Genomic DNA, 24103 nt, shown 5'->3' with positions numbered 1-24103 from the left:
AGATCCGAGAACTTCTAAGTTTGTATATTAAAAACAATTACTCTGATTGAGCTTTGCTTGTGTGCACAATTCCCAGGAAGAGATAAACTGAAAACAAGATAACTTAGTTAAGCTTACAAATAGTATGTGTTCCAAGTCTTTGCCCCCACTGGGACTCCCCGAAGAGAAGTCAAACATTCACTCTTTTCCCTGCTTGCTATTTGGTCTTGCCTTTTACTTCAGCTGTGACTCCTGCCCCAAGCTGTGTGTTGGCTTCCCAGTTTTAAACTTCCCTCTGGCTAAAGCAGACCCAAATGACTAGTACACACCACAGGCAAAAATAGTACATAAAGATCTCAATCTCTCTCTCTCTCTCTCTCTCTCTATCTCTCTCTCTCTCTCTCTATCTCTCTCTCTCTCTCTCTCTCTCTCTCTCTCTCTCTCTCTCCTGATTCTTTTCTTTCACATAACCTCATCTTATATTTTTTTGTCAACTTTGACACAACCAAGATTTTGTTTTTTAAGTATTCAGAAGTTCCAGGAGTCTATGTTGAAACTTTGTGTAAATAGAGACTTGTGGTCGCTGTGGAGGATTTCATGTTCTGGCTGTTTCTTTTTTGAACTTTTCCACAGTCCCTTGTAGAAATGAGTGTGGAAGAATGCTTGTGGGTGTGAGCTCTTTCCTTACCCCCTTCCCCTACCTACCTCTCTGTTCTTTTCCTCCTTCCTGTTCTCCTCCATATCCCCCCTTCCCCCACCTCTCTGAATGTGTAGAGTTTAGCGTGAGGCCCTACCATGGAAAGGATTTGAGTGGAGCGGTTAAGAGCACTGACTGCTCTTCCAGAGGACATGAGTTCAATTCCCAGCAACCACATGGTGGCTCACAACCATCTGTAGTGGGATCCAATGTCCTCTGCTGGTGTGTCTGGTGTGTGCTACTATGTACTCATATACATTAAATAAATAAATAAATAAATAAATAAATAAATAAATAAATAATTTTTTTTTTTAAAAAGAAAGGAATTGAAAACTCTCTACCTGGGAACTCTGGGCTGAATGCAATAGAGGTCTCCTAAGTTGTAATAAACAGCCTATGTGCCATGACATCGTTGTGTCCTTACCTGTCGTGACATCACTGTCCTTACCTGTTATGACATCACTGTTTCCTTACCTGTTCTGACATCACATTTCTTTACCTACCTGATATGACATCAGTGCAGTTTTACCTACTTTCCATGACATCACTGTGTCCTTACCTTACCTGTTATGGCATCACTGTGTCCTTACCTAACTGCTATGAGATCACTTTGTCCTTACCTACTTTTGGTAACATCACTGCATCCTTACCTACCGGCTATGACAGTGCCCCTACCTACCTGTCATGACATCACTGTGTCCTTACCTTCCCGCCATGACATCACTGTGTCCTTACCTTCCTGCCATGACATCACTGTGTCCTTACCTGTTATGGCATCACTGTGTCCTTACCTAACTGCTATGAGATCACTTTGTCCTTACCTACTTTTGGTAACATCACTGCATCCTTACCTACCGGCTATGACAGTGCCCCTACCTACCTGTCATGACATCACTGTGTCCTTATCTTTCTGCCATGACTTCACTGAATCCTTACCTAGCTGCCATGACATCAGGGCTTCTCTCAAGGGGTTCCTGTCCTTAATAAAATTGTAGTAGTTCCAAAAAGAATGGAGTAGGTTGGGAAAGAAAACCCAGTCTACTGCCTAGTTCTACAACAGCATGGCAGACACCTGATCTCCGAGCACCTCTCCCATGCCTTGAGTGGTGAAAACAGTCACCATGCAGGCATCATTTTAGACTAATGTGTCCATTTCTTGCATTGTGTATGTCCTTTATTTTAATACTCGAGGGAAACTGTGCACACTAGGAAATGGACTAGCAGCTCCAAATGGCCGTTGTTTGCAAGTGGCAAACCCAGGCTTGGATGAGCACTGCTCCTCCCCACACGGTGCTTTTTAAATGGCCACAGTTGTCTTCCTCATTTTCGTCCCTTTCCCTTTCTGGTCCTGAAGGATTCTGGGAGCAGTTCCTGGTGTAGGCTCAAGGACCGCTCTTGTCCATTGCTGCACAGCACACCCTTTGTCTGGGTGGGTTCTGACAGCAGGGGTCCTCACGCTTGAAGTGGCACAGAAGAGAAGTGTTGAGTTCTCACTCAGAAGTCCCTGGGGGTTGCTTCATAATCCTCACATTTGGAGTGATTTTAACAGTTCTCCAAAGGCAGATTCCCACCTGTGCACAACACCCCCATCCTCCCACCCGCATGGCTTTCCCAGGAGTTTTAAAATAAAGGAGGAAGAGATGAGATGGAGAATTTACAAAAGTGTTTGTGTGTGCTTGCGTTTGTGATGTGTGTTTGTGTATGTGAGTGTGTGTAGACAAGTGTCTCTGTTGGTCCTATGTGAGTGTATGCCTCTGTGTATTTGTGGTGTGTGTGTGTGTGTGTGTGTGTGTGTGTGTGTGTGTGTGTTTCAGTGAAGTTACAGGCGAGAGGAGTAAATGCTTTTGAAAAGTGGCCTGGCTTTCTGTTCAACTGTAGATGACCCCAAGGGCTTTGCTTCTCCTATCTGAGCAGCAGATGCCACCGGACTGCTCCTTTCCATCCAGAGCCTCCTGCCACATACAGCTTTTTAAAATATTTTTTACTTGATTCCCAGGCTAGTACTGGTCATCTCCTGAAAGAACCATTTCCCATGAGTCCCCTGCTGTGTGAGGAGTAGACATGACTTCCTCCTGATCTTATTTCTAATACACCCACAGCTGGGCTAAACAATTTTTTGTGTATTGTTAAATATTGGGTCTGTTTATTATTTTTGTAGTTTTTCTTACTCCACCAGGGGTGGGGAGGGAATCAAATAATGACTGGTGTCCAAGCAACCATTGCTGTGTCTTGTGAAGCCCCCTCTATTTCTTGGCTATTGTAGAATTCTGTAGAAAGCCTACTCTGGTGTTGGTGCAGATTCTAGAGAGCCTTAGTTTTGTGAGTAGCCAGCTGTGTGCCTTTAGACATAGAATTTTGTTTTTCTTGGTTCCTGTGTGCTTGGCTGTGGATGAGAGGAACTCATAGAATTCTCTCATCCCCTGTCTACACGTTAAATTGCCTTAAACTGAAGGTGGAAATCATTTCTAGAGGTGACTGTGAAACCACCAGCAGTATTGATCTCAGCCAATCTCATTCCTGTCTTGTTTAGACTCATTGCAAATTCTGAAATACGGCCGGACAGAGAGCGGCCATCTTCTTAACATCACTTCATATTCTTCAGCCAGACCAGCTTCCTTTTATACTCTGTTTAAAAGTTGTTATAAATTATTTACAGAGGACCCTGCCCCATTAATTAGAGACAGGGTTCTTAAACAAGGATGGCTACTGTTTTTGTTTAATAAGCATGTGTGGTCATGTTGTATGAGTGTGTATGTGTATGTGTATGAATTATAAATATTTATTGATACACAAATAATGTTAAAAGTGCATACGTTATAAACACATCACATAAACTATCACATCACACTATAAACACTCTATCATCACAAAAGCCAAAGAAGGGGCATATCGTTTCACACAGCTACTGGTCTCCCAGCGAGAGAAGCTATCATCTGCTCCCTCGGCAACCCAGCTCCAATACACCATCACCAAGCACGCCCCTCATCATGAGCTTTCAGTCTCTCTGTCTGTTTCTACTCCACCATCTGCTACTTTGTGTCAAAAGACCCACATTCCTGTTTTCTCTGCTCACCATCCCCATCTTGGTAGCTACAATTTCTCTGACTATGCTTGACTCTAAGTGTATACTTTTTAAGCTCTGCGTAAAATGAACCTGTATCATAGTGTCTTCACATCATGCTTTAATGCGCAGAGTGGGTACTGGGATATTCTGGCTGTGCCATTTACCGGGGATGTTGAGCTTTCTTGAGTAGAGCCCCGTGGGGATTAATCATGTATTTACAAACTCCTTTGCTGGTTGACTTGTGGGCAGGTAATTTTGCTGTCAAAAACCAGTCTGCTCATGTTTGCTGTTATTTGATGTAAATTATAATTGATATTTTTTTCAATCCCCTCTCCCGTGTTAATTTTCTCATTTACTGTGGTTTGCTCTGTCTCCTAATAGCAATTACTTGGCGAGCTGTCAGAGGTAACTCACATCCGTTCCCTCCTGGCAATTCTTCCTCCTATCATTTTTTTTTTTTTTTTTTTTTTTGGATTTGGTTTCTAGACTTAACACCCTCCAAATATTCCAGCTGTGCCTTTTCAGCACAGAATTTCAGAGAGGCCAAATTTCAAGGGAGAAAATAAAGATGCTGTTCAGTGTAGGGCAAAATTGTAAGGCCAGTTCTCTGCCAGCAGCTTTGTTGGGTTTTACTTGCATAATCTCCCCTCTGAAGCAAGACCATGTAGGAATCAGGTGTGCTATGCTCACTCACTTCAGTGCCTGAGAATTTTTACTCAGTTTTGGTTCCTAAAGAAGAGTGACTCACCCCAGCTTAACTGTCAGTAGGAAAGTGCGTTTCTTAAGAGGCAGAGACATTCTGAGTCCTCTCAGAGAAAGACACAGGATGCTTTGTGTACAGAGGAGCTTGGCGTTCCTGACTCAGGAAGTGACAGCATTGTACAAACGTGAGTCCAGCCCAGCAGCACTGGGAGGGTTTGTGGAGATGGAGGAGTTTAGTGGTGATTCCTGGGAACCGCCCCTGGCCTAGGGTTCTCATCAGATTGGAGCCTCGGCCTCCTTGGGGCATAAAGAGAAGGCTTCAAGTGAACGGTGCTCAAGGAAGTCTTCCGTGGCTTGAGGTGTGTTGTGAGTCACTGGTCTGTGCCTCCAACAGGAAGGAAGAGCCCAGCGCAGGAGTGTGAGAGAAGAGGGCAGGTGCTTGGCAGTAGGAAGAAAGGAGCAGAGATGCTGGGAAGGACTTAGAGCAGAAGGTCAAGGGGTCAGGCCTGACTCAGTGACTTTCAGAATGAGAATGAGTCACACTGACTGCAGGATCTGGTCCCCTCTCCCTTCTCTTGTCAGAGGTTGGAGGTGTGAAGCAGGCTGAGAAGACTGAGGGAAGAGGGGAAGATGCAAGTAAATATAATTTATGGCACAGCTCATGAGGATGGCTTTATGGCTTTCAAAGCTTCCATTCAGTTTACACTTTTGACGTAATGTTGAGTGAGGTCCATTGGTACTGTTGCCTGGTACTGCAGCAGGGGGTGAATGAACTGGGACCCGAACACTTGGCGAGCCCATCCCCAGCCTTGCCCAAGACACTGTCACCATGTGCTGGGTGTCTCACGGTATTATTCCACAGATAGAAAAACACTAGCTGTTCTTGTTTTTATTTGAAGCAGACAGGATGAATCATGCTGTGGCTCAGCCTGTGGCACTTTTCATTGGCAGAGTTTTTTTTTTTTGTTTGTTTTGTTTTGTTTTTTTTTTTTTTTAAAAAACCAACAAAACAGTCATTGAAATTCTGGAACTTTTGGAACACTGGCATGATTTCATTAAAGCCATCATGAAGTAAAATGCAGAGGACATGCTTGTCTAGGGAACAAAACATATATGTGTATTACATATCTTTGGTGTGTGCTAAGTGGTACTTTTGGTGATGTTTGCTATATTTGGATTGCTTTAGATTTTTTTTTTTTTTGGCCCAAATATAAGAGGAAATATCTTGTTTGGTTTGTAATGATACACCAATGCTCTCTGCCACATTGCTGGATATAGTAGAAGTATCTTTAAGAGGAGATGCTGGGAGGATCAGAAACCTCTTCATCTCATGATTAACTGTGGCAATCACTCATCCAGCTCCCAGCTCCCCTCCCCTGCCCCATGCTCTCTGTGTTGCTTTCCCCCCCTCCATGTCTAGCAACACTATCATCTCTGAGCCCCCTCCCCCTCTCACCTTCACAGTTTGGTACTCTTTCCACCTTTCTACCATCTGCTGGTGGATGAGTCATCCTTGAGTAACAGCCACAGAGCCCAAGGGTCCCTTCCCAGGAAGCTATCCACAGATATTAAGTTCTCTTCCTCGGAAGGCACCTTGGTCCTTGGTGTGTGTTGTTTTTCAAGTGACAATTATTTTTAATGTAATGTGTGCTGTGTGTTTTGAAGGTTTTGACCTCTGAAGAAATCCAGGGGAGGGGACACTGTTAAAAATCAGGATTGCCTTATATTTGGGCCAACTCAGAAGTGGGAGAAGTAAATACTGCCCTAACGCAAGCCGCAGATTTCCAAAAGGCTTTCTTTTGGATTTCGTCCGCTAACCTTACCTGTTAACTGAAACTGTGCCGGTGCAGTATTTAAACGTCACTTCAACTGTAACTTTGCATCTTTGATTCTGCAAAGATGCACCCGTGGAAAATGTGGGAGTCTTTGACATGTAGTTATCTGCTAGCTACGTTGTTTGATCTGAATTTAAGGTTTTGGATATCGTATTGAATATGAAATACTCACAAATATTTTTTTCTCATAGCTCCATTGTATACTTTGCCATATCTTCCTTTTAAACTGTAAATCCCTGCTCACAGGCCTTGCCTTCCCCTCCTCCCCCTCCCGTCCTACTGCCTTTCCTCTTCTCTTTTCTGTTTTTTGGACCGGAACAGAGCTTCTACACATTGGGCAAATGCTCAACCATGGAGCCGCATCCCCAGTCAGAATTGTGCCTTTATCCTTAAAATCTTCCCCCTCCCATGTATTCCCATTTTTAACAAAGAAGATTTCTAATGTGAATAAATTAGGAATAATATGGTGGTAGAATAATATGGCTGTACCTTGAAAAAGTTAATAACAATAGTCTGAACTTAATTATTTTAAAAGCATAGCCTCTTTCTTTTCCAGATTCATGTGTTGTTCTGCATTGCTCCATAACCCTCCTTGTAAACAGCAGATTTAAAGACCTTTGACTGTGGCCTGCATTTGAAATAAGAGCAAGTGGTGCTCAGTGTCACTGACTTTCAGCGCCACTGAAATTATCAGTTTAACCTGTAAAATAATCAGAGTGTTTCTAATCTGTCATAGTCATGTGTGAGTTCAAGCCCACAGTGACCTTTCTTGGCATGTATTATTATGATATGATTTGTTCTTGGTTTGAGCTTGACCCTCTTTAAACTCACATGTTGACTTTGAGCATGGTCTTAATAACTGTGATATCATATTGGATTGAAAGTGGATATACAAACCTACATTTATTAAGGAATAGCACAGGTAACTTTACAAAAAATATCCAGAGATGTTCTGTCAGTTTGTACTTCATTTTCTAGCCTAAGTTCATACACACACACACATATATTTCAGGTTAATTATTATCTTTTATAGAAACAAAGGACGGAATATGGTCCGAGACCAGCTGATAGTCCTTCTGCCCCGTCACCCCCTCCGACGCCAGCACCCGTTCCAGTTCCCCTTCCACCTTCAGTACCAGCACCCGTTCCTGTGCCCAAGGTTCCGGCAAATGTCACCCGTCAGAACAGCAGCTCCAGCGACAGTGGTGGCAGCATTGTGCGGGACAGCCAGAGATACAAACAACTCCCAGTGGACCGTAAGTTTCCCCGGGGCCAAACCCAGTTCCACTGTGTCACTCATAGTAAATATTGTGAGGTAAATAATATCCACTTATACTTCAGGGATGTTTGCCTGGTTTCTCCACCTCTAAGTTCCTCTGAAAAGCAAGTCATTTTTCTCAGCCCTCTAGGGCATGCGTCTCTGCACATACCCCAGTTGTGGTGTAACTTGAATGCACACTTGCTTGAGCGGATATACTGGGATGAACTCCTAAACATCCCTTCCCACCTACATGTTTCAAGGCCTCAGTGAGCCTCTATGTACTTTAGAGTCTGGAAAGTGGGGGAAACCAAAGCTAATCTATCTCTTAGGTCAAGTGTGAAGATTCAATGAGATAATACCTGAAGATCAGGGGACTTGGGGGGCACCCAATCTCCAGCTCCCTGAGAAGTTTTTGATCGTCACAACTGAGGCCTGCTGCTGTCACTTCACCAGCTGTGCTTGGCAATACTGTGCATTGTGAGAGAGCTGGAAATGTGCGCAGTACTAGGCTTGAAAACTCAGAATAATTTTGCCCAGCGTAAGCAAGTAGTCAGCAAATGTCTGCTGCTATCATTGGTACATTTCCTCCTCTTCCTTTTTGTCCCCTCCTGAGTGTTTGCCATCCTTAGACACATCTACAGTCACATCAGTTTTACACAGTTGTCCACCAGTATCAATGTTGAATTTGCTTCTAACTTGGATTTCATATTTTCACAAATTAAAATGGATTTTCCCATGAGAATGGATTCTATGAGAACCACTGCAAAAATAAACAAAATTAAAGATGCTATGATAACAGTAGAATTATCCTGTTGCTGGGGCAGAGCTGTGTGGAGACTCTGAAAGCTAAAGGCATCCCTGACAGGTTTGGGGGTACCTGGTACATGACGGCCCATTTGCTTCATGTCTAATTATGTTTGTAATACATTTCAAGTTAGTCTGCTTGGCTATAACTCATTGTAGAAAACTTGGAAAACTAAAACCAAGAAAACATTTTTTATAGCTTAAGTTTGAGGAAATTATTAAAAGGTAGGGGGGCATGTTGGGTGGGAAACTTATCTACCATCCTGCCCCAGGGCCACACCCAAGGTCCTGTGCCTCTCTCTTTATAAATTACTCTTACTACAAATGATGGGTCTGTTTCTCTTCAATACTATTTATGTTGTGGAGAAGGAATGATTCCTGGCTTAGTCGTACTGTACAATCTCATCCTTGACACCAGGTACCTATATTGAACGAACAGATTCATGGCTGACGCCATAGACCTGAGGCACAGATGTTGTAGAAATTTTTAATCTCGACCTGGGGTTTCTACCTCACCTTTGACCCTTTAGTTCCTGCATGAAAGACACACACAGCCTTTATGTTTACAATAAGCCTTAAACAGCACTAGAGCTGGACAGATACCTACCCTCCGTGTTATTAGAGTTTACTTTCCTATCGATAACCCTCAGTTATTACTTGCTGTGTTTCATCTGGGCTGCTCTTGACTCCACTCTGCCCTCAGGGCCATGTTTTTATGGCTCACCTAACCATGGCGGCTTCTCCTTCCTCCTCCCACACGTTCTTCTCCTCCTGCTCCTCTTCCGACCCCAAGCCCAGGAAACCTAGACCCCGCCTATGTCTCTTCTGCCTAATTATTGGTTGTTGGCATCTTTATTTACCAAACAGAAGTAACTTGGGGCTAAGGCAGATGTGTGGACTCTCTCCTCTCTGGTACAACTGGGTCTCTCTCTCTCTCTCTCTCTCACACACACACACACACACACACTTAGCATTACAGTTGATAACAAAAGACCAAACCTTAACACACAGGTCAAACTACATGTGCCCTTCATGATCAGTCTCAATCAATGGAGAATACTAGAGAGGAGACATAAGTGCATTGCTCTTTAACTGTTAAGGAAATCGTAGCTAGATGTAATAAACACAAGCCTGTTTCTTGCATGAGTTTCTCCCCTGAAGTATAAATGATGCAAGTCTCCTTTTTATTCATCTTTGACCTCATTAGAAAATTAAAGAGGGGCCAGTAAGATGACTCAGTAGGAAATGACGCTTACCACTAAGCCAGACCTGAATTCAATCCCTGAGATCTACATAGCAAAAGGAAAGAACCAACTCTTTTGTGTTGTCCTCTGAAAATACACACACACACACACACACTTAATTAAAAAATTTGGAAAAACAACTAATTCCATATCTGAAATGATTGTGTATGAGTGTGAAAATATGTGGAACTCTTGAGTTTTTAAAGCAGTGCCTCATTCTCCACAATACCAGAAAAAGTTTTCAGATGGGAAAGTTCTATGAATATATTTCATTTCCCTGGGGAACATTTCCTCTGAGAAACGAGTCTCCTTTTCTCCTTTCTTCCCACAAGTGTGCACATGACTCCTCTAACACGTCAGCGCAGTGATCTCTGACACTGTGGTGGGCTGTTCCAGGCCTGGGGTCAGAGTTCAGAGGCATCCGGTCCCCTTGTGGGGCAGCACATGGCCTGGAACAGCCTGTTCTTTGTCCGCCTTGAAGAAACTCAGGAGCATACTGGGGAAGAGGCATAGTTTGAATTCTTGTATAAGAGAACTCTCCTGATAATGGAAACTCATCATTTTCAAGGCAGCTTCTTATATGTGAGCGGGTCCCAGGATCTGTAGAAAAGACCAAATCAGCACACAGACTCGCTTCCTGAGCACCACATAGCCTCATAATTGCTCATGTAAAGTTTCCTCTTAAAATATCTCAAGGGTGCATTTTGGCATTAAATAAGTTTATTTCTTTGTATGGAATGAATATTTCCCGATAGCACATTTTTGGAGCATTTTTTTTCCCTGAAGAGAGGTCAGGGCTGTCTCACGGTCGGTCATTTAGCAGATGACAAAATTAACTGTGTGTCCACATTTCTCTCAGGATGAGCTCCTTGCTGCTGCATTCTCTGTTCATTCCCCAAACTTCTGATAAAAATAAAAGGGAAAAGGCTAAAAAAGTGGGAACTCACGCAAACCTCATGGCTATGAGCAAGGCCCAGATGTCAAATGTGTGTCTGAAAACTCAGCAAAGGGTGGGAGACGTGTGGAGTGTGTGTTGTGAGTGCATGCGGCTCTGAGTTCAGATCTCCAGCAATGTAATCCCCACGTAAATAGCCAGGCATGGCTATGAACTGCGGTCAGGCAGAGGCAGGCAGATCCTCGACTCTCTGACCATCAAGCCATGGCGGCAAGCTCCTGGTTCCATGAGGGACTCTGTCTGAAAATATAACTTGGAGTGTGACTGGAGAAGACATCTGACCTTTGACCTTCATAGGAGTCTACATAAGTATATGCTCTCAAAGTCACAAACAAGTTCACATGCATAACAGACAGACGCACACACACTCACAAACACATACACACTACCACAGTGGAACACGGCCTCTGATCAGAACTGCTACTCTGAGGTGGTGGGAGCCAGACACGTAGAAGCTATCCGGTTGGTCCATCACATATCCAGAAAGCTTCACCTCCTGCCACTTTTGAAGATGCTGGATGACCAGCTAGTTTGCTTTGCATTTCTTCTTGGGTCCTTTGAAATCTAAGCCCTTTGACTTGACTGCTAGCCTTTGTAATCAGAACTGTTACTGTAGGGAGAGGTGTCTTTGTTGTTAGGAGAGAGCATTGAAATGGGGAACCAAAACAAGGGGCCTTCTAGAAAGAGCTGTCTTCGTCATGCCCTGAGAAAGCCTAACTGTGGCCTTGTGGTTTCCTGCGTTTCCCTGTGGTAGTGCTTTCTCTCTGTCGTTTGAAGGCCTGCATGGCAGAGCACCCTGTGATTTAAAGCAGCTCCTGGAACCCAGGCGCTTTATCCACAATACTCTTTCTCTTCTTTCTTCCTCCATGTTTCTTTCTCTTTCTCTTTGCTAATTATAATTTTGTTTTCATTTCTTCAAAACATTTCCTAGATGGGAAGGGGCTTTCCCTCTAAGAGGTTATGCCATCAGTGGCTGCTGGGGGAGACAGAATTATTATTGTCTTAGTGCCATAACCACTGGTGAATTACAGGTGCTCCAGGGGTCAGCTTAGCCTCTGTGAGTGGCCCCGAGGAAACCCAGTGGGTCACAAAACAAGCACAACAAGAGGGCCCGAAGGCAGGATGGTTGGTCAAGTGGGGGGATGGTGGGGATTAGGGTCAGAGACAGGGAGAGATGAATATGAGTCAAATATATTATAATATATAATATTATACAATTACAATTATATACATATATATGAGAGAGAGAGAGAGAGAATTGTTGAAGAATGAAGTAATTAAAGTTAACATTTCTTTCAAACTTGAGGCCTTAATACAAATTAGACTCTGATAACACTAATTGATTCACAGTTCACTTACTTTGCAGAGACACCAAACACTCTCCCTGAATGGCATAAAAAGCTCCCTCAGCTATCGGGTCATCGCCACTTGCCAAGATAATAAGTTAATTGGATTATGATACCAGTTCTGGGGTCTTGAAAACAGCAACAGATAGCAGTGTACCTAAATATACACATGTATTATTTGTACAAAGAGAAATTGTCTCCCTTAATTTTGATTCCCTTGCCATTTTTCTTATAACACCATGCTCATTCATAAACACATGGCTAAGAGTAGAGGATGCTGGGAAAGTTCATCAAAGGTCATTTCAGTGATCTGAGTATAGACAGACCTGGTCTGAAAATCAGACTGGCCAGATCAGCTCGTTTCTACTGCCAATTGACAGAGACACTTAGACAAATGATTTCCCTTCGTTCTTCGTTTCCTGACCTAGATAACATGATGATTGGAATATGGTGGTTATCAAGGTCTCAGAGAAAAATTGAGGTGAAAGTCAATATGAAAGACTATCGGCCTAGATGAGATGGGTAACATGGGCAGGAGTTGGGGCCTAACATAGCTATGTGGATTAGAAATACTCTGGGGGAGGACATTACCGTTTTAAACAGGGTCAGAGAAGAGGAAGGAGCTACAAAGGGAGCCATGTAGGTATATTGGTGAGGTGAGGGGGATTCCAAGTGAAAGAGGCCATAATGGCCAATAGCTTCAGAGGTACCAAGGAAGAAATACCATGTCAGCCAGGGTAGGGAGCTGGAGGAGAGACGGACAATTTCCTCTGAGCGGTAGAGACCAGGCAGGTGGCACCATCAGTGTGGTGGTTTGGAGCCCAGGAGCTGCAGTATCTGACAGGACCATTGCAGTCTGTCTGTTAGCAGAGGATGCTGGGAGATTGGTGGGTTATGAAGAGAGGAAGCAGAGACCTGTGGTAGGCTGCTGCCCCCGACCAAGCTAGAGGCAAGCGAGAGAATGAAGTGGCAGGATTGGCGATACATTTTCGAAAGTGGGGAATTCAAGGGATTTGTTAGTTGAGTCTGTCTGATATAGATTAAAGGGTTACATCACCAGGTGGTTCTGAGGTAAATGGAAAGATGAAGTCGCCATTAAAGAGTGAAGAAATGTGAAAAGAAAGCCAGTGAGCTTGACGAGCTCAGAGCACTGAGGAGATGCTGAGAATTTAGGTTTGAACATATTACCTTTGAGGTACATATTGGAGGGGATTACTATTTACTTGTTTTTGAGTCAGGGTCCCATGGTGCAGACCACACCGCCATGGAATTCACTGTGCAATTTCTGGGGCTTCTTTTTACCTCCTTAATTTTATCCCTAAATTAGGAAGTGAGATCATCAGAGTGAGGATCATGGGGACTGTGGAATGTTTCTTGTGTTCCAGCTGTCTGCCTACTGCAAGACAACAGCAGATTTCTCCCCTGACCATCCTCAGCTGTGACAGCCAGAAGGACCTCTAGAGAAGTCCCTGGATGAGATCTCACTGGTTTAAAGCAGGATAGAAGATGATAGAAGGTCCTCAGGCAGTCTCGTGGGGACCCTAACCATAAATCAAGCATGAGGTGCTGGGCTGCTGTGTCCTGTAAGGCTGAGCAGCTGTAGGCCCGGCCTGTGGAGGTGACTGAGACAAGAGTGGGCCCGGGAAGCTGCCTTAATAATTTATCATGCAACTTATACCAGGTTGAGGTACAAGGGAGCAGAGGTGGCAAGAACGCTAACCCTGGATCCCAAACTTCGCAGGACTCTGAGGCTGACTAGGGATGGGGTTCCAGAGGGGGTGGCATCACATCAGAGATGTCTGACCATGACTGCTCCCTCTCGGTGTGCAGGAAGGAAGTCTCAGATGGAAGAGGTGCAGGATGAGCTCTTCCAGAGGCTGACCATCGGGCGCAGCGCCGCGCAGAGGAAGTTCCACGTGCCACGGCAGAACGTTCCAGCGATCAATATCACGTATGACTCCTCGCCGGAAGAAGTAAAAACGTGGCTGCAGTCGAAGGGATTCAACCCTGTGTGAGTATCCGGTGTGGACGGAGTGCCTGCTTAGCCAGGTCACTTATGTGCCACTACCCGTGACTCTGAAAAGTTGTCAGAGCCCAAGTGACATGCTTTGTCCCATATTGAGGAAAGAGTGGCTAACTCTTCAAGGCAAAGAAGAGGAAGGTAGAATTGGGAGAGGAGAGTGCTTCATGCTACCCTGTCTTCTAGCTGGTAGTGTGTGTCCTTCACTAGTCTCTTGAACAGTGAGGACTGCTGGTGTTTTATTCTTTATCATCAGTGACACGGGGAAGAAGACAATGGTCTTAGCTAGTCCATACCTTGTAGGACAGGTAACAGAAGTCTTCTTGCTGAGGGATAGCGCGTCTGAAGGCTGAAATCAGAGAGCTCTTTGCTGCTTTGGTATCTCTGATCTAAAAGTCTGTAGATGTTTTGTATACACACAGATCCACAAATAATTTATGTTGGAGGTATCTTAATATAGAAACTCACTCCCTTGGCGTGACACTGACAATGAAGTGCAGCTGCTAGTCAGTTGCCATGTTACTAGAAAGCTGTCCGTTGCCGTGTTAGGGATAAGAAACCTAAGCCTGAGGGTGTTGATCATGAGAAGCCCAAGTGCATTCTTTAAGATGTTCACTGATCATTCTGTCTGAAAGGAGCCTTTGGGCCGTGGCCATGGACACCCTTTGACATCCCTTTGTCTCAGCACCATAGTGCTATTTAAGGATGTAGAGTGCACAATACTGGCCTGTGCCATAATCTCAGCACTTGGGAGTTGGGCGTGGAGGATTCTGTAGTTCAAAGTCAACCTTAACGTCATAGAGAGTTCTAAACCAGCCTGGGCTACATAAGACCCTGTCTCAGAAATGAAATAAAGTGAGCATTCAAAAAACAGGTAGATGATAGATAGATAGATAGATAGATAGATAGATAGATAGATAGATAGATAGATGATAGATAAATAATAACTTATAAATAAGTACATGATAAATAGATATAGATGATGGTAGATGAGAGATAATAGATAAATTATAAATAAATAGATGATAGATAAATAGATAAATATAGATGATGAAGATATATAGATGTTAGATATTAGATATAAATAAATAGATGTTAGAAAAATAGATATAGATGATGGTAGATAAATTATAAATAGATGATAAATAGATAAATGATAGATTTGATACATAGATGATAGATAGGTAGTTAGATGCTAGATAGATAATAAATTATAAATAGATAATAGAAAAATAGAGATGATGGTAGATAGAGTATAAATAAATAGATGATAAATAGATAAATGATAGATTTGATACATAGATGATAGATAGGTAGATAGATAGGGAGGCAGGGAGGGAGGGAGAGAGAGAGAGAAAGAGAGACAGACAGACAGACAGACAGACAGACAGACAGACAGAGCTGGAAAGATAGTTTAGTCATTAAAGCTAGACAGCAAGTGAAAACTTAGAGAAGGAGTGACCGAGGCAGCTTCTCTCTTGCTGAATTACAACACTCTGGTAATTTCCTTGTGCTCTGATTCTGATTGCAGGACTGTCAATAGCCTCGGGGTGTTGAACGGAGCCCAACTCTTCTCTCTCAACAAAGATGAACTGAGGTCTGTCTGCCCTGAAGGTGCCAGGGTCTTTAGCCAAATCACTGTCCAGAAAGCTGCTTTGGAGGTAAGACTTGTGGAATGGAGGAACTGGTGTTTGTGTGAGGAGAGAGTGAGGACTGGCCACTGGCAGCTCTGGAACCAGTGTCTGTGTCTATATATTGGCCAATTTCTCTCACCGAAGAGATGAATTAAAAACTTGGCACAGTTTTTCTGACTCTGACACTAAACACCATCAGTAACTATTTTCAAAAAGATTATCTTTTTGGGCAGCTAGAGCTTCATTTTTGAGCATTTAACAAAAGCACAATGTCCTTATTTCATTGCCTGAGATGGTATAATAACTTCAGTTTTGCTAAGAGAGAGTAAATTCATACCCAAGAGAGTAATGGTCTGAAAGGCCAGGGTTATATTTCTTTTTTATATTTATTTTGGAAATGACAGAGCAATAAATAAATAAAACCCTAGGTGTGGGGAACCTGAGAGATGGCCCACCTGCTAAGAACATTCTCAGCTTTTATAGAGAATCTACAAAAGATCATACAGAACCACCTGTAACCCCAGCTTTAGGAGTTGGGCACTATGTCAGGATATAGAGTGCCCTCCAAGGACAACTATGTTCATGTGCCCACATACATGTGCAACTACATAAAAACCAAGTGGCTGGGCATGGTAGTGGCAAATCTGTAGTCCAACACCCAAGAAGTGCAGGCAGAAAGTTTAGTTCAAGGCCAACCTCAGCTACACAGTGAGTTCCAGGACAGTCTGGGCTCCTGAGATCCTTTCTCTACCAAACCAAAGTCCTGGATGCATTTCCCAAGCTGAGTTATCCATCCACAAGATCATCAGGAGTACTGAAGAAAGTCATTAAGAATGTGTAACTGTGAGCTAGGGAGACAGCTTAGCAGCTAAGTGCATACACGAATGAGGGCCAGCGCCTCCAGCCCCTGAATCTATTTAACCATCTAAGCATCCCACAAATGTTTCTAACTACTACTCTGGGGGATCTGACACTTCCCCTGGGCTCTGAATATGCACAGGCAGGCCTATGAGTGAATGTATATATAGTATGCACACATACACTCATATGCTCTCGTGCAGATACATTCTCTCACAAACACATAAATAAATAAATAAATAAATAAATAAATAAATAAATAAATAAATAAATACATCTTAAAGAGAAAAATACACAACTGCAAGAAGAATTATTTAGTCCTAGTTGTCTGCATAGCAGCTAGAGAGGAGAGGAGCCTCTGTTTGGTTAGGAGTCTTCAAACTATTCTGTTCAGCGTTGGTTCTGTAAGAGTTGATAGTTCTGTGAAAATTATAGTGGGCCTCTAATAAAAGGATATGGGATCCAGCATGAAGCTGGTGGCTAATCATCCCTAGCAGGTATATATGTAAATTGAACAGTTAAATAACTCAGGATAAAATAGCTTTGTGTGTATAATCCCATAACCATTCTCCATCAAGAGAAATTCCATTACCCTGAGAACTCTTCCCTACAATGTTGATCTGGAAGGTTCCATGTTCCAGTCTGATGATGGCGTTCCATACGTAGAGTATGAATAAGAATTATGTCTTCCCTAAAATAGTTTTATTACCTTTATACTTTCTAGTCTTGTTAAGAATATATAAATTACTTCTCAAGGGCATGTTAGAACATTCTATATCCCTAAGTTGCTTCCGTCCGGGACATCCTGTTCTCACTTTTGCCGGTCCTTCCTACTTCCTGCTTCTGACTCCTCTGGGAGTTGACTGAGGTAAAAACCTGATGTCAGGTTTCCTTGTGGTTCTTAGCCTTGGGTCCAGTTCCTTGCTTAGTTCTCACTGTGCCAGATTGATCCCAGAACCTGTAGTGAGCAGAGAGACTAGACGAGGCTACCCAAGGATTGTCGCAAGAGCTGGAAGTGGGTGAGCTGGCGTGATCAGAGGCTCAGAGGGAGAGGAGTGCTGTGACGGACAGTTCTCGGGAAATGTGAAAAGATGGCTCAGGTCATAGAGCTCTTGTTTCATAATCATGAAGACCCAAGTTCAGATCCTGGCCACAGATCTGAAAAGTAGATACGGCTGCATAAGCTCTGGGGTTTGGGAGGTGGAGACAGGAGGATTCCTGGGTTGGCCTGGCTAACCTCAGGTTTAGTCTGAGCTTCCATCTCAAAAACTAAGGTGGAGCCAAGTGTAGATGTTGCACCCCTTTAATTCTAATGAAAAGGTCGAGGCAGAGGAATCTCAATGAGTTTCAGGGCAGCCTGGTCTACATGGAGAGCCCCAGGCAAGCCAGGGCCACATAGTGAAACCCTGTCTCAAAAAGGAAATAAAATAATAATGATGTGAAAGGTGGTTGAGAAGGCAGTAACATTGAGCTCTAAGCCTCCACATGCATGTGAACGATTACACATACATGTGTACCTGTGCATACATATGCGTATGTTTATGCAAAGTGTCCCTAGATAATTAACTCCTGTACATGTACTCTCTTCGTATTGGCAAGTCTAGAACATTCTGCATGCATTACTGCTCTGTCCTTACGTTAAATCCAAAGGCTCAGTCAGTGACAGTGAGCAACTTGTGTTAAGAGTTATTCAGCTGATGTGCTGCTGCAGCCTAGAGACTTCATGGACAGGTAGAGGAAGCTCCCACTTTCATGAAGAAGAAGTGGGGTGGTGGGGCGCACCGAGGACTGCACCTGAGCCCTTCCGTGACTGGACAACCAGTACACACAAGCCGGTGACCATGTTGTCTGTTCTGTGTTTGTTCTTCAGGACAGCAGTGGAAGCTCTGAGTTACAAGAAATCATGCGGAGACGGCAGGAGAAGATCAGCGCCGCTGCCAGCGACTCGGGAGTGGAGTCCTTTGATGAAGGCAGCAGCCACTGATTCCTCGAACTCCATTATTCTCGGCCTGGTTAATGAACAGTGTTGGAATGCTTTGTTTTAAGAAGCCTTGAAGGGAATGTCAAATCTATTGTCTTGGTACATGTAATTTATCGCCATAAAAGGAAACAGTATGTACCTGAGTAAGCAGACGACTTTCTGCTTTCTGTGCCCATTGTTCTGATTGAAACTGCGAAGTGGGTAGGTGAGATGGCTCAGCAAGTAAAGGCGCTTGCTGCCAAACCCAATGACCTGAGTCCCCGGGCCTGCATGGTAGAAGGAGAGAGCTGGCTTCTGCAAGTTGTCCTCTGAGCACCGCACATAAATAAATAAGTAACAAATGTCATTTTAAAAATCAGAAGTTTTAGACTGTTCTCAGCTTGGGAAATGTTTTCTCCACTTTCCCGAGGTGTACTCTCCATTGCTACATCAATTATCACAGCCTTGTTCGATGATCTAAGGACAATGGCAGATTTATTCATTGCGACAAGGAAGAGACACAGCTATTGATGAAAAAGGTCTCAGCTTTCGGTGACTGGGATGCCTGTGGTCCAGGGAGGAGGCTCACCGACCTCTGCTTACTTAGGGTCTGTCCTCTGACATACCCAATGAGAGTGTATTTACCTTTATTTAAAGTTCTTAATGCCAACGGTTTTTAAAAAAATCACATTTGAATGAACTGCACAATGTAGCCAGACCTTGAATGTGCGAATAGGAGACTATAATATGTTCCCAAGAAACTTTGTTACTCTCAGCTCTGTCGATTGCAAAATCTTACATAGATTATGCCTTGATTTAGTTTCTATTCTGCTTATTATGTAAATTCTAATTAAACATGAGAAAGCACAAGTCAAGAGTAAGACATTTGCACTCACAATCAAAGTAGCCCAGGTTGGTGTTTATTACAGTATTTTACTTAATGAAGGCCTCAGTTATAAATATTGGTATAAATAAGTAGTCAAAGGATATGGGACCATTTTACGTGTTTTATCTGTGTAACTGAGACACTTACTTTACCTGTACTTTAACCCCATGAAAGAGTCTAGATAGAGAGGAGATGTGTAGCTAACCTTCAGCAAATGTTATTTTTGGAAAGACAGGTTTTGTCATTAAACATAATGTTATTTCACATATATAAAGAAGATGTTATGTAAGAATGTTGTATATTTTAACATAAATCCATTTAGAGAGATTATCTAGATTCATTAATTTTTCATAGTGCCTTTTTCACAGTCAGCTGGAGAGAGTCTGCAATAAACAGTATTTGCTGTATATTAATAAATAGCTTCTATCTCATCAACACAAGAATGTGTGCTTGGTAGACTGAGCGCTTGGGTTGAACAGAATGAGGAAAGTCCCTTAGAAAGGAGGCTCCAGGGTGTGTCTGTGCAGACAGTGGCCTGGGATACTGCCCTGGAGTCCCCTGCTTTCCGCTTCCCCTGGTTTCTCATCCCTGCCTGCTACCGTCAGATCATACACCCTGTATGATTTTGTTACAATACAGTAACAAGGTGACAACCCACGCAGGCTGCATTTGATAGTGATAACTGCTCCAACTGAATATGTATCTGGACATCTGCAGTAACTGCAAGCAACTTCTCAGGGCCAAGTTTCCAGACAATGAAGGGCACAGCATCCTTTGCTTTCCATTTCTGTCTTCCTATCATCCTTAGCAGACGTGAGATGAGAAAGAGTTTGGATGTCTTATATTCTGTAAGCCCTTCCTTGAACAAAAAAGAAGGCTCTGAACAGCAAAATAAAATGGAAATGTTAAGGTCACCGGGTTGAAAAGTAGCATATCCAACAGAGAAAGAATTGGTATAATTTATATCTGTGTTATGATACAAAGGGGGCATGATTTATATATCTGTGTGTTATATAAAGGGAATGTATCAGAGATGCAGTAAACGCAGAACTCAATGAACTTGGGAATACAGGATGCTGAGAAGGGGTAAAAGTTAGAAGGTTGGGGTAGAGTCATGTCAGAGCTGCTGTCCAGGTGTCTGAGGCAGAGTCCTGTCAGAGCTGCTGTCCAGGTGTCTGAGGCAGAGTCCTGTCAGAGCTGGTATCCAGATGTCTGAGGCAGAGTCCTGTCAGAGCTGCTGTCCAGGTGTCTGAGGCAGAGTCCTGTCAGAGCTGCTGTCCAGGTGTCTGAGGCAGAGTCCTGTCAGAGCTGCTGTCCAGGTGTCTGTGGCAGAGTCCTGTCAGAGCTGCTATCCAGGTGTCTGAGGCAGAGTCCTGTCAGAGCTGCTGTCCAGATATCTGAAGCAAAGTCCTGTCAGAGCTGGTATCCAGATGTCTGAGTCAGAGTCCTGTCAGAGCTGCTGTCCAGGTGTCTGAGTCAGAGTCCTGTCAGAGCTGCTGTCCAGGTGTCTGAGTCAGAGTCCTGTCAGAGCTGCTGTCCAGGTGTCTGAGGAGTTTGGTCACTGGAAAGTTTGAAGAAAGAGCCCACAGAGCTGGCAAATGAACTTCTGAGAAAGCAGCGTGTAGTTCTGGTGGTGATCTGCGTCTAGAAACAGATGAAGTCATGAGTCAAAAGAAAGGTTCAAAGTATCCATGGGATGGGATAGTACACCTGCTTCCAGGAGGTCAGGAAAAGACACTGGGGATTGTAGCTGCTGCTGCTGCTGCTGCTGGCAGTCATATGGAACTTGTGCAGAATGGGAGGTAAAACAAGGTAAGGTCATCGTCACCTCCCCATCTGTGAACCTTCCTGTATCCTTGGAGAACACCTACCTGACCACCACACAGTAAAGGCCCAGACCCAAAGTTGAGACCAAAGGTGTAGATTGAAGAGCTATCCAGTTCCAGCTTCTGCCTACTTAGACTCTTGACTTTCCTTTCTGTATGCATTTGAAATGATGTACAAATAAAAAGCTTATGTATTTTTCCTTACACAGTACAATCATCCTTCCCTGTTATCTGAAAATAGGACAACAAATGTTTCTTATGAATTTCTAATTAAAATGGAAAAAGGAGAGCCCTGAAAGTCCATAGATGGGACAATAGGCAGATCCCACACTTCAGGAGAGGGACCAAAGGGTAGAGTTGTTTCATCTGTACTTGGAGGAGTGGAAAGAGCAGACATAGACTTTGGAGTGGAACTGTGATGAACAGGATTGGAAGGTGTAGGTACACCTGTCTTGGAGAGAGTGTCTTGAAGATGCGCTTCCAGACCATTGATACCAGAGGCAGAGAAGAATGAGGATGTTGGTTCTGAAAATGTAGACATAGAAACTGAAGTCACCAACTCCAAGTGGATCAAGGACCTCCATGTAAAACCAGACACACTGAAACTAATAGAAAAGAAACTGGGAAGACCTTTGAGGACATGGGCACAGGGGAAAAGTTCCTGAACAGAACACCCATAGCTTATGCTCTAAGATCAAGAATTGACAAATGGGACCTCATAAAATTACAAAGTTTCTGTAAGGCAAAGGACACTGTTAAAAGGACAAAATGGCAACCAACAAATTGGGAAAAGATCTTCACCAACTCTACATCCGATACAGGGCTAATATCCAATATATACAAAGAACTCAAGAAGTTAGACACCAGGGAACCAAATAACCCTTTTAAAAATGGGGTACAGATCTAAACAAAGAATTTTCACCTAAAGAAATTCAGATGGCTGAGAAGCACCTTAAGAAATGCTCAACATCATTAGTCATTAGGAAAATGCAAATCAAAACAACCCTGAGATTTCACCTCACACCAGTCAGAATGGCTAAGGTTAAAAACTCAGGAGACAGCAGGTGTTGGCGAGGATGTGGAGAAAGAGGAACACTCCTCCACTGCTGGTGGGATTGCAAGATGGTGCAACCACTATGGAAATCAGTCTGGTGGTTCCTCAGAAAACTGGACATGACACTTCCGGAGGACCCTGCTATACCTCTCCTGGGCATATACCCAGAGGATTCCCCGGCATGCAATAAAGACACATGCTCCATTATGTTCATAGCACCCTTATTTATAATAGCCAGAAGCTGGAAAGAACCCAGATGTCCCTCAATGGAGGAATAGATACAGAAAATGTGGTATATTTACACAATGGAATACTACTCAGCAGTTATAAACAATAAATTCATGAAATTTTTAGGCAAATGGTTGGAACTGGAAAATACCATCCTAAGTGATATAACCCAATCACAAAAGAATACACATGGAATGCAATCACTGATAAGTGGATATTAATTAGCCCAGAAACTCTGAATACCCAAGGCACAATTAGCATAACAAATGACTCCCATGAAAAAGTAAGGAGAGGGCCCTGATCCGGGAAAGGCTTGATCTAGCATTGTAGGGGAGTATAAGGACAGAGAAAAAGGAAGGAGGGGATTAGAGAATGGGTGGAGAGAAGAAGGCTTATGGGACATATGGGGAGGGGGGAACAGGGAAAGGGGAAATCATTTGGAATGTAAACAAAGAATATAGAAAAGAAAAAAAAAAAAGAAAAGAAAAAAAAGAAATTGGAGTCACCTACCACTCCTGGAACCAACCATCAGGGCTGCACTGAAGATATGTCCGCTGGTTTTCAACCACCTGATTTTGGTATGTGTCATGTGGTCATCTTGTCATTCACCGATGTGCTTAGAATTGTGGGCTGTAGTCATTATATCTGGGGAAATGTGAACAATTATTGTCCCTCCCCCTCCCCATCCCTATTGTCTCCCTCCTTGGTTATTCGTAGCTTCGTGTGTGTTGGGCCATTTGAAGTTTTCCCATGCACCTTTCTGGTCTGTAAATTGTAATTCCATGTTCCCCATGTGTTTAATGTCAGGCAGTTTCTGTTGCGTGCCTCTGGTCCTCACCCCTTCCCTGATGTGGCTTCTATTCTCCTGCTTTAGTTCATTTCCACTGTGTTTTCTCATGTGTTTATTATAGTCGTTATCTCTCAACATCCAAGTTAAACTTTTATCTTCAGTGTCTCCACTGAACTTGCTCAGTATGTCTTCAACTTTTCTAACCTTAGAAATACAGTCAAGACATGTGTCTTTAAAGAAGGTTTGGGGAATGTTGTAAAAGGGAAAGCAACAGTCCTTTGCACCTGACCCAGAGGACAATCACATGGGTAGCGTCTTCTCATTAGTTCATCAGAGTACTGCTCATTAGTTCATCAGAGCACTGCTCATAAGACTATCAGAGCACTGTTCATTAGTCTATCAGAGTACTGGAGGCTTGCAATGTCATGTGACAGCTTAGATAGAAAGTAAAAAATGACTTTTTTTACAACAATACCAACAATACCAACAAAATTCAGAGGATGTTCTCTGAAAACGGTCAATAAAATGGACAGGCTCCTAAGGATTTTCTAAGACAAATGTATGAAGAAAGAAATCTGCAGATTTCTGAAGTTAAATATCAAGGAGCTTAGAATTGATAACTAAAAGTATTCCCCCAAAGAAATTCCTTAAAAATGATGGCTCCACTGGGATATTTTATTGAACACTTGACAAACAGATACAAATCCTAAAACTCTTCAAAACCCTGAAGAAGGAAGATGGCTTGCTTGGTTGTATGAGGCCACTGCTGTCCTCACCTAAGCTGGCCAGAGATACTGCAAGGGAAAAAGTCAATGCTCCTTAGGAATGTATTTGTAAAACTCTGTTTTTGTTTTTGTTTTTTAAAATTCGTGAGTATGTATCCCTTTTTTATTTTCATCTTGAGACAAGTTCCTAGCCAAGCGCCCGGGCTAGCCATGAACTCCGTATGTTGTTGGAATA

General features: G+C 43.2%; 1 protein-coding gene across 4 annotated transcripts in view; it reads left to right on the top strand.

Moving 5' to 3' along the window:
* The window catches only part of Eps8 (epidermal growth factor receptor pathway substrate 8), a 169930-nt gene extending 149771 nt beyond the window's left edge, over window positions 1–20159 (top strand). For all 4 annotated transcript variants that reach the window (XM_052175169.1, XM_052175168.1, XM_052175166.1 and 1 more), the window contains 4 exons: window positions 7311–7533; window positions 13718–13898; window positions 15439–15568; window positions 18270–20159. In XM_052175169.1, coding sequence (XP_052031129.1) covers window positions 7311–7533; window positions 13718–13898; window positions 15439–15568; window positions 18270–18383 — 648 coding nt within the window. In that variant the 3' untranslated portion in view covers window positions 18384–20159. The remainder of the gene's footprint in view (window positions 1–7310; window positions 7534–13717; window positions 13899–15438; window positions 15569–18269) is intronic.
* Window positions 20160–24103: the final 3944 nt, after the last annotated feature.

This window comes from Apodemus sylvaticus, chromosome 2 (assembly GCF_947179515.1).
Source record: "Apodemus sylvaticus chromosome 2, mApoSyl1.1, whole genome shotgun sequence".
In the NCBI taxonomy this organism is placed as follows: domain Eukaryota; kingdom Metazoa; phylum Chordata; class Mammalia; order Rodentia; family Muridae; genus Apodemus; species Apodemus sylvaticus.
The sequence above is the reverse complement of the archived record's forward strand: the minus strand, read 5'-3'. Positions and strand labels throughout refer to the sequence as shown.